This window comes from Notolepis coatsorum (genome assembly GCF_963971535.1).
Source record: "Notolepis coatsorum genome assembly, chromosome: 5".
NCBI lineage: Eukaryota > Metazoa > Chordata > Actinopteri > Aulopiformes > Paralepididae > Notolepis > Notolepis coatsorum.
Window position 1 is genome coordinate 31,936,730 of NC_140169.1, and position 12,036 is coordinate 31,948,765.

At 40.0% G+C, this 12,036-nt stretch overlaps 1 protein-coding gene across 1 annotated transcript in view; it reads left to right on the forward strand.

Moving 5' to 3' along the window:
- The first annotated feature begins 943 nt into the window (after positions 1-943).
- Positions 944-12,036, forward strand: part of LOC311228031 (bone morphogenetic protein receptor type-2-like) — a 323,498-nt gene continuing 312,405 nt past the window's right edge. The window contains 1 exon segment of the mRNA XM_084313923.1: positions 944-1,935. Coding sequence (XP_084170049.1) covers positions 1,860-1,935 — 76 coding nt within the window. The 5' untranslated portion in view covers positions 944-1,859.

Below are 12,036 nucleotides of genomic sequence, written 5' to 3' on the forward strand. Positions count from 1 at the left end.
TGGCTGGAAGGAAGATGCAGTCTCATTCGCTACCTTGTGAGAGAAAGACTTGCTTCCAGTGGTGTTTTTTACTGCAACCCTACTAAAAAAACCTAGAGATGGCCTTTATATTCTTCAACATTTAACATGGACATTTTCATAATTATTAGGTGTTATTATCAGAAAGGTCTTTATTGCCAATTCGTTTTCACATACAAGGAATTTGATTTGGTAGTTGTTGATGCTACCCACCCCCTCCTAATGTACAGTCCCCTCCCCATCATATACTCTGTCAGGATCTATGAGTAACAGTACTGTATATTTGAATACCGTTTATGTCACAAATGTATCAGTACTAAATACCTGTGTATGTCCCTATGCCATAAATGTCATGTATGTTGTGTATGTCATAAATGTCAATATGAATTGAAAATGGGGGACCCTGATGTAAACAAGACAAACGTCTTTCTCTGGTCTGCATCCCCTTAACAATTGTGTGTATTGAGCCGTACTGTATTGTACCCATTCTGCAATCTGTTAAATAAAGTTTTCATTCATTCATTCATTCATTCATTCATTCATTCATTCATTCATTCATTCATTCATTCATTCATTCATTCATCCATTCATTCATTCATTCATCCATTCATTCGTATTAACGGACAGATAATACAATAAAAAGGTGTAATAAAATGAAATGGAATATAAACTAAATTAAAATAGAAGCACAATAGAATAGAATATTATAACATAATCGGTTACAACATGTATTAAAAAATATATATGATGTTCTACCACCAGGTGTCCATCACATCTTAACATCTCTCTCTCTCCTACTGTAACATGAAGGGTCATCAGACGGGGTGAGAGGAGGAGAGCTTTTCTTGTCGTCTGCCAAACAGCTAGTTAGCATGCTATCCTAGCAGCACAGTATTCTGTAACACAGTGTAGACTAGTAGGCGAACTTCTTCACAGCGGGACACGACAAACACCGAGGGGAAATAAAGTGATACATTTTCGATTGATCGGACATTTCGAGGGACGGCTTCGGGAAACGTACTATATGGAATATTCGGCTAAAACAGTATTGGTTTCGATTTAAAGGGCCTTTTTTTGGCTTGGAGTCAACCGAGCCAAGCTAGACAGACTGTCTCCTCCTGCGGTCAGAGATAATCATCATCTTGGAGGAGCAGGAACAGAACTGCTGTTCGGATAATACCACTGGATTGTTTTTATATTGACCGGGTTATTATGGGAATATAATAATTCACGATCACCGTTGTCGATTATTTTAGGTGTCCAGGTTGGCTGCAGTAATATTAGGCTTGCAGCAGGCTACTGTATGTCTGGTGGTTTTGGGTGGGATTTTTATTAGCTCTCCGTTTGAAATCAAAACGCCAGGGGTGGTACTGGTACACTTTATGATTGTCTTGATTCGACATTAGTCGTGGTGTTATTATTGCCCTGTGTTGAGAGTCTGGATGCGGATTGCGTCCATCCACGGTTGTACGGGTGGCGCCGTGGCGGTCCTGTGAGAGATATTTGGAAAAAGGGCGAAGGTCCACACCGTTGAATAATATTATTTGGCTTCCGACAAAGCTATACATTTGACATGTTTGCACTGTTTATTTGGACAATCGCACACCCTAGGAGGACGGGATCCGGTAAATAATGACGCCCATCACTGATCATTTGGACCCTGTGTACATTTGTCCAGTGTATCCAAATTGGAACCATTAATTGATCGCCATGTCAACATTTGTGGGTGTTTGAGGCACGGTAGCCCCTCCCGCACGGACCAAAGAGGCAGAGAATTAAGACAACTTTTATCAGGATCTGACCCCCAGCGAGGCAGAGCAAACGTCGGCAGATAGACAGACATGGTGGCTTCTCCGGGCAGGATATCAGGGCTGGCGCTCTGCGTGTGTGCCATACTGCTGCTTTCTACCGTCGCTGGTAAGTCTGTCTGTCTGTGTGTGTGTGTGTGTGTGTGTGTGTGTGTGTGTATGATGGTGTTGGGACAGATTGTTCCCATTTAATTTGGTTTAATGTTTCTTGGTGGGTGGGTTAGTCTATACCAGGGGTCAGCAACCTTTTTGACATGGAGTGCCTGTTTGAAATAGAGTTGTAACTAGTGTGCCTCAACAATATTCCATGCATCGTAATTTTTTTTTCTCATCAGGTCTTTTTAATGATAATTTTTACATTATTACATCATTATTGTTATTGTTATTATTAACAATATTATTATGATGGTTGTATCAACCCTAAATCTGAGTGGGGGGGGGGGGGGGGGGAATGCAATGCAGACAAACAGCTGCATACAGTGCGACCATTTCACTCACATTTGCCCATTCATTTTTGGACACATCACACACCATCGTGTGTACTGTACGTGTGCTGTCATAGCTCCACCTACAGGCCTAATGGAGAACACCAGGAGAACACCAGGATGTGAATGGAGGGTGAATGTGAGGTATATCGTGTAAATAAGTTTTGATTGATCGCAAGACTACACTGTAAAAAAATTAATAATAATAAGTGACCAGAACTTAAAAATAATGAGTTCAGTTACTGTGCATTAAGGTTTTCAGTTTTCAATCCATAATAAATTAACAGAAAAATAAGTACACAACCACATTATTTCAACCTAATAAAACTATGTTTATTGTCATTGTTTTAAGAACACAAGTTGACTTGGTAATACTCACATTTTGAGTAAAAAAATGGCTTTTAACATGTGCAATGTTCAATTAAATAGAAAAATAAATAATACAATTAGTTGATTAATCCCACTGGTCACAATGGTGACCGTAATAATGTTTTTGTTATAAGGCTCTGCAAATGTTACTGAATGATGTAGCAATGTATTTCCAGCTAAATTGAAATAATAAACAAATATAGGGTCTCAATTAAATATGTGGTAGTAAAAAGAACCTGTGGGAGGATTTCAACAAGATAAATGCGACAACAGTGCAAAATATTTCACTATAATTATTATTTTTTTTTATGCTGCCCCCTGTGCCTATGAAAATGCCCCCGCGTGCCTATGCAGGCACGCGTGCCTAGGGTTGCCTACCCCTGGTCTATACAGTAATATGCTGGGTTAGCTAAATACAGTAATATGGTGGGTTATGGTGGGTTAATCTATACAGTATGGTGGGTTAGGCCTAACAAAATTAATAGTTGGTTTCAGGTTGCCGACCGACCCTGCCGATTTAGGTGCGACCCAATATATTTTATGAGTTTTTAGAAAAAATTATAAAAAAAAAAAATAATTTTTATTTTATTTTTTTAATAAAGTTTCATAGAAATCTTAGTCAAACATTTAGTATTATGGATATTAAACATGCTGGCAGAGTACATGCATCCATGTTGTTGTGAACATTTTAATTAAATAAAGAAATTCCCTATCCATAGTCGCCGTGGGAAAGAATAAAAAAAAAAAAAAAAAAAAAAAAAATTCCCTACCTACCCATGGCCAAACTGACAACCAACCTGAAACCAACTATTAATTTTGTTAGGCCTTAGTCTATGGTGGGGTAGTATATGCAGTATGATGGGTTAGTCTAGTATGGTGGGTTTATACAGTATGGTGGGTTAGTCTATACAGTCATGGTGGGTTAGTCTACAGTGGTTCCCAAACTGTGGTGCGCGCACCCCTTTTTACAATAAAATTTCATAAAAATCTTAGTCAAACCTTTAGTATTATGGATATTAAACATGCTGGCAGAGTACATGCATCCATGTTGTCGTGAACATTTTAATTAAATAAAGAAATTCCCTATCCATAGTCGCCGTGGGAAGAGATAAAATAAAAAATAAAACCTGTGCACGGAGACCAGCAACAATCTTTTCTAACAGAAACCCATTGGGGGGTGCGTCAGCTAGGTCGGGAGGTGACAGGGGGTGCACGGCCAAAAAAGTTTGGGAACCGCTGGTCTATACAGTAATATGGTGGGTTAGTCTATACAGTAATATGGTGGGTTAATCTATACAGTATGGTGGGTTAGTCTATACAGTATGGTGGGGTAGTATATGCAGTATGGTGGGTTAGTCTATACAGTATGGTGGGGTAGTCTATACAGTCATATGGTGGGTTAGTCTATACAGTAATATGGTGGGTTAGTCTATACAGTCATATGGTGGGTTAGTCTATACCAGGGGTCAGCAACCTTTACTATCAAAAGTGTGCCTATGAAAATGCCCCCGCGTGCCTATGCAGGCACGCGTGCCTAGGGTTGCCTACCCCTGGTCTATACAGTAATATGCTGGGTTAGCTAAATACAGTAATATGGTGGGTTAGTCTATACAGTAATATGGTGGGTTAATCTATACAGTATGGTGGGTTAGGCCTAACAAAATTAATAGTTGGTTTCAGGTTGCCGACCGACCCTGCCGATTTAGGTGCGACCCAATATATTTTATGAGTTTTTAGAAAAAATTATAAAAAAAAAAAAATCATTTTTATTTTATTTTTTTAATAAAGTTTCATAGAAATCTTAGTCAAACATTTAGTATTATGGATATTAAACATGCTGGCAGAGTACATGCATCCATGTTGTTGTGGACATTTTAATTAAATAAAGAAATTCCCTATCCATAGTCGCCGTGAAAAAGAATAAAAAAAAAAAAAAAAAAAAAAATTCCCTACCTACCCATGGCCAAACTGACAACCAACCTGAAACCAACTATTAATTTTGTTAGGCCTTAGTCTATGGTGGGGTAGTATATGCAGTATGATGGGTTAGTCTAGTATGGTGGGTTTATACAGTATGGTGGGTTAGTCTATACAGTCATGGTGGGTTAGTCTACAGTGGTTCCCAAACTGTGGTGCGCGCACCCCTTTTTACAATAAAATTTCATAAAAATCTTAGTCAAACCTTTAGTATTATGGATATTAAACATGCTGGCAGAGTACATGCATCCATGTTGTCGTGAACATTTTAATTAAATAAAGAAATTCCCTATCCATAGTCGCCGTGGGAAGAGATAAAATAAAAAATAAAACCTGTGCACGGAGATCAGCAACAATCTTTTCTAACAGAAACCCATTGGGGGGTGCGTCAGCTAGGTCGGGAGGTGACAGGGGGTGCACGGCCAAAAAAGTTTGGGAACCGCTGGTCTATACAGTAATATGGTGGGTTAGTCTATACAGTAATATGGTGGGTTAATCTATACAGTATGGTGGGTTAGTCTATACAGTATGGTGGGGTAGTATATGCAGTATGGTGGGTTAGTCTATACAGTATGGTGGGGTAGTCTATACAGTCATATGGTGGGTTAGTCTATACAGTAATATGGTGGGTTAGTCTATACAGTCATATGGTGGGTTAGTCTATACCAGGGGTCAGCAACCTTTACTATCAAAAGAGCCATTTTTCCCCCCTCCCACAAAATAAAATGCTCAGGGAGCCGCACAACCTATTTACCCTTAAAATGAAGATAACACAGTGTATAACGTTTTATATATCCCCAAGCATACCCCACATTTAGCATAAAACGCCTGACAATTGCATACCCAAAGTAATTAGCGATTTATTATACTTTATACTTATAGCACACAGTTTGTTGCATTAATGGAATTATAACGCAACAAAAAGATTTTTTTTTACTTTTTATTGCTGTTTTTGAGGAAAACCTCAAACGCTTATGAAGAGGAGAAAAAATACTGGCTGTGTTGTGTAGACCTATTTTTAAACAAAACACAGAAGAGGAGACAAAACACTGGTGTCTGTAGACCGACTTTGAAATAAAACCCTGAACTATTCAGGTATATTTGAGTCCTTCCCTTATTTGTGGAACATTTATAAAATAAAAAGTAGTCCACTTTGAAAAAAGACTACTGTAACTGAGGGGTACAATTCCCTGACTGTATTGATAAGTATGGTATCATTAAACCACTACCGCTTTATGTACTTTAACTACTGGCCACACAGTACATGATATAGATATGATGAACACTTTCCCACCATGAAACCAAGTCCACACAAATGTATAAATCGAATATTTAATATATAGCAAAGGGTATATACAACGTTCACTTAATGACATTTATGATTTGAATGCACTTGTAAGGCAAATGAGTATTCGTAGGCAAATCAACATTGAATGTCCAATCTCTAGTTACGCAGGAAGCAAGTATACAACCTGGTTCTTTAGGGAACTATAGCGATGGTACTGAATGATTATAGCTGGATATACTAAAGGGGGTCCCGCTGGTTGTAAGTCAGTAGGGGGGGGGGGTTAGGAGAGCCGCTGGCGATATCCCATCTGGCCAACGATTTCTTGGGAGAATTCAGAGTGCTGAACACGGTGCCCACAGAACCTTGGTCCACAGATGAATACAGTTGGGCCCTCTTGTAGACGGTAGCTGCCGGTCCACAACGAAGAGACGTGAGGCGACCTCACTCGGGTTAGAGCGCCGTCTCACCTGGACTCCTCTCGGGGGTAGTTCCAACACTTACCAGTGTTGGCTGTTATCCATGGCATAATCAAAGCACCCAAAGCAAGTAGATAATCCAAGCCGTGTAGGGCTCGCCGTCGCCCGGGTAAGGTAATCCAATGTGCAGGTCCACTCGTCCTGGCCCAGAACTCCTCGGATGAAAGCACCACACGTGGTCTGCCCAGCCTGGTTAAGACTCTAGATAACGCGAGGAAACGATGGGGGTACTGCTCACTTTATAACTCTAACCCAGGGGTGGGCAACTTTGTATATGGTGAGGGCCACAAAATGTCCACAATCAATCTGGGGGGCCGCATTGTTTATCGGCAGTCCCGCCAGTAGTACCCCATCACTCAAATAGCCCTAATAGTCACAAGGTATATAAACAATTATAATTTGTTGTAACTTTGTTTTTATTCCATTTCAAATGCATAATGCAATTTCAACTTCATGAATTTATAAACAGCTGAATTTAAAAGTATTGCTGTGTAACCCCATATATATACAAAAATTATCAATTATAATTAAGGCTTCTAATAAAATAAATGTATGAACTTAAAGCCCACTGCTCAACAAACACAAAGCAGCATTCCTGCTGCATTTCACTACAACAGTAAATCAAAAGTGCAATAATAAATTATTTTGTTAAATGTATAAACTTTTATCCTGCTACTAAACAAAACATTATAACACTGAAATGCATGTTATGGATATGAAGCACTCAGGAATGTTTTGTTTAGTAGCAGGATAAAAGTGTATACATTTAACAAAATCATTTATTATTGCACTTTTGATTTACTGTTGTAGTGAAATGCAGCAGGAATGCTGCTTTGTGTTTGTGTTATTAGTGTTATCTGAACACTACAAAAGTAAACAAGTAAAGTGCAAGTAAAGTAAAGTGCAATACTACATGCCTCCCATTGACCCTTTATCAAACTGGCATGACATTCACCCTCGCCCCACAGTGGGTCAATAATGGTTATAATAATAATAATAATAATAATAATAATAATAATAATAATAATAATAATAATAATAATAATAATAATAATAATAATAATAATAATAATGGTCCCCTCTCTACACCTCTCCATCATCTCCCCCCCTCTCTACATCTCTTCATCATCTCTTCCCCCCTCTCTACACCTCTTCATCATCTCCTTCCCCCCCTCTACACCTCTTCATCATCTCCTCCCCCCCTGTCTTTAATGAGACACTTGTGGTCTCTCCATTTGGCGCACAATAGCAGGAATGTCAACTTCAATGTTTGTGCATGCAATCTGCATCAGATGAAATAATGTTTCATCCGACAGCCTGTTTCTCTACTTTGACTTGATGTGCTTCATGTTTGAGAAATTGCTCTCACATATGTATGTGCTCCCAAACATACTGGCCATAGAGAGGGCAAAGTCCCCGAGGAGTGGGAAGCGGGGCTCAGGTAGCAGTTTCCAAAACGAAATTCCCCTCTCATTTCTCTTTGCTTGAAAAAAAGGATCTGACTGTAGCTCGCACAGTTCAAGCTGCAACGGTGGGGGCTGCTCTGACACCGTAGCGGTGAGGGGGCCGGCAAACAGCGCTATCCGTGACTGCATGCCGTTGAAATCTTCAAACCGATCATTGAATTGCATTTGCAGTGTTTCAATGTCGCTCCTGTACTTTCCGACGGCTCAGCCATTGGATTTCTGTGTGTAGCTGCAAGTCGCCATAATCAGTGTCCATCTCTTCCAAAAAGGAGACAAACTTTCTATGGTTTAGTGACCTGTTGCCTCCACGAATTAGATTGGTAACCTTGGTAACCAAATCCATAACATGGCTGTAGTAGTCAAGCTTCTTGGCACAGAGAGCCTCCTATATCAGATGAAAAAAAAGAAAAACGATTTAACGACTCTCGCATATAATTTGACTACACTCGACTCGCATTGGTCATTATAGTGACCCACAATAGATGGAAATTATGTTAGCGAACTTACCTGATGTATAATGCAGTGCAGCATTGGACACTCAACGCCACTCTGCCATAGAAGCCCGGCGAATCCTGTGTGTTTTTCTTTCATTGCGGGTGCTCCATCGGTAACAACAGCCGACAGTTTATCAAAACCCCCATATTGCTGCACGGCACTTTCAACAGCGTTTCATATGTCCACACTAGGGCTGACCCCTATTAGTCAAATAGTCGACTAATCGATTGAAAGGAGCCATAGTCGACTGCCAACTCTTCTTAGTCGAATACAATACAAAAAAATAAAAAAAATAAAAAAATATTATAATTTTTTTTTTTTTTTATATATATTGGCCTGGGGCCGCATGGAACGTCGGTGAGGGCCGCATGCGGCCCGCGGGCCGCCAGTTGCCCCTCCCTGCTCTAACCGAACGATGCACCATACATAATAGACTATTATTAACTTAATAGAAATACGTCCCACTCGACGGTATAGTGCCAAACTATGACAATTCAACTATTAATCCACACGATGTCTCAATGCCATTCTGAGGCCAAGTTGACCATACTGCACCACACGTGTATCGTGGGTGAGGCTTAACGTCTTGCCACTAGGTTGGAGGGTAAAGAACTAAGGGCTAAGGGACTAAAAGAAAGTTCTACTTTACTTGCGCCATATATATATGCGCTGTGAACAAATAGTACCATTCGTATTTCGCCAGACGTATTCCTACGCGGAACCGGGCTAGTAACGACATGTTCGTCGGCACGATTGAACTTGAACCAAGGGGCTTGGCTGCTGGCGCCAAGTTCTTGTCCAATGAGAGAATGAAACTATTATGGGCTGTTAGTAGACTAAAGGGATATTCAGTGTATATGTACAAGGAATATACAAGGGATATCAAACGATATACAAATACTATTAAATATATATCCCTAAATAAATATATATATTCGGTTTAATCTGATCCTTCACAACAACTACCATGTGTAGACCTACTTTGAAATAAAACACAGAAAAGGAGAAAACACACTGGCATCTGTCGACCTACTTTGAAATAAAACCCTGAACTATGCAGCTTTATTTGAGTCCTTCCCTTATTTGTGGAAAATCTATAAAATAAAAAGTTAATTTTTCGTTGTTCGCAAATTTCGCACCACATACAGTATCAGGCATACAGGTAAGCCTGCATCATTAGTCGTGAAAGCAAATTAATCTGTCCACGCTGAATTAAACCCTCTATTTTCCTCAGACTTTCCTTTTTCTGGATTCCATGGTTAGCTTACTGGGGGGTCGGAAACTCAAGATTAGCCACTTGCAGACTGCAGGGAGAGGCACGGGGTGGCACGTACTGTATATTTTAGTTGATGAAATATTTCTGTTGACTAAATATTTTAGTTGATGAAATATTTTGTCATTTCAGTGTCACAGTATGACATCGATCTCCAAAATAAGAGAACAAAAAAGAAAGAAACCCCTGGTCTATACAGTAATATGGTGGGTTAGTCTATACTATACAGTATGGTGGGTTAGTCTATACATGTCTATACAGTATGGTGGGTTAGTCTATACAGTATGGTGGGTTAGTCTATACAGTATGGTGGGGTAGCCTATATACAGTAAAAACAATTTTCTTTAACTTGTTTTTAATACTTCTACAAGGAACAGTTTTCTTTCTTAACTTAAAAATATACAGTATTGTATGTATAACTCCCTCTACTTGCAATGATGACAGCAGGGAGCGAAATTAACTTTTTGACTCACCGGCCAGTGGCTGGTAGATGGGAAAAATCTACCCGCCAAGCATATTTCTTACCCGCCAAAAAAAACGCATTTTTGTGTCACATATAAAAAAATGTCAGTACATTTCAAGTAGATAAGGTATTATGTTGAAGAATACACTTAAATAAGAGGCCAGAGTAAAATTTGAAGCAAATTATTTTAATATATTGATTGATTACTTAATCAATACAAGATGTCAATCTTAAACTTAAATTGTAACCTAATGTTAACATCAAACATAACAGAACATAATAAAGTGGCCCAGTGGGCAAGGTGCTCGCCACTAGTGCAGGAGATGCTGGGTTCTAGAGCTGCCGCGATTACCGCATTACCGCGGTATCGCTGTTACATCACGCCCACCGCAAGAGTAGGTTGAATACCGCGTCACTGCTGTTTTTTTTTATAATAATAAAGTAAGAGCTTGCGGCTCTGCAGATATACCCTACTCCTCTATCGAGGTTCCAAGCGACCCTATTGGGTACCAGAAAAGTCATGTGAAACATTGCAGACCACTGATTGGTCAGAAGAGAGACGCGTCACACCTTGGATCGTCTTGCAGTGCTTTTACTTCCTGAATCTCAGCCATTGATCAGAGCTCAGTCACAACACGGCTAATATACGTTAGCTCCCACCGGAGACCGGAGTGGATTACCGACGTACCGTCGCTCCTCAGGGAACGAGGCATAATGATTTTACTGCAACGAAATGTTATAATAAAAGCCCTTCGTTCTATACACTTGTCTGATTGAAAACTTTATTAACAGACCGCAGAATGGGTACAACTCTGCACGCTCTGAGCAAAGAAAGGAACTGAGATATGAATTGAGTAACGCTTGCCTTGCTATGGTCCGGTAAATACGAACGTGTAACTATATAACGTAATGCCACAAAACGAATGCCTTTGTAATCATAAGTAGTAACGTTATAATAATAATAATAATAAGAAACGGTCGGGGGGTAACCGGCGCGCGCGCCGCTACCACCCCTGCCCGCGACACAGAGGGGATACTTCGAATCCGTGTTTCACTTTTAACGAATGCGTGCTTGCCGAATCCCAAACAATATTCATGCTGCAAAGTCATCCTCTAAAGATAGACATTTAGACTAGAGGCAGGCTATATGCTATAAAGAGTAGACTACTACTAAAAAAAAATGCATTCAAACTTTTATTTTTTTATTTTTTGTGTGCGTGCGGTAATACCGCAGCGGTAGGAAATATTTTGCAAATTTGTGCGGTAAGGAAAACAGCAATACCGCGGCAGCTCTACTGGGTTCTCAAACATAACAGAACATAATAAAGTGGCGCAGTGGGCAAGGTGCTCGCCACTAGTGCAGGAGATGCTGGGTTCTCAAACATAACAGAACATAATACAGTGGCACAGTGGGCAAGGTGCTCGCCACTAGTGCAGGAGATGCTGGGTTCTCAAACATAACAGAACATAATAAAGTGGCGCAGTGGGCAAGGTGCTAGCTCGCCACTAGTGCAGGAGATGCTGGGTTCGAGCCCAGCTCTTGGCATTGCTACCAGCCTGGCTGGTCGTTCATACTAACACAATTGGCAGTGTTAGGGGTGGGTCCTGGTCGTTATAAAAAAAAAAAGAACATAATAAAATGTGTAAAATAAATAAAAAAATAAATAAAACTTAAACCACCTAATTTCTCAATCATGTCCTAATCAGAGTGAGTCCACAATCTCCACCCTCTTTGCCTGGTCACGTCCGTCCATAAAGTCCGGTCTCCTATAGGGGTGGGAATCACCAGTTTCATCATGATACGATACGATATCGATTCTTTGGACAACGATACGATATTTGCCGATATCACAAAGTCTCTCACGATACAATACGATACGATTAGATTCAGGTGCCTGCGATCGATATGAGATGATAT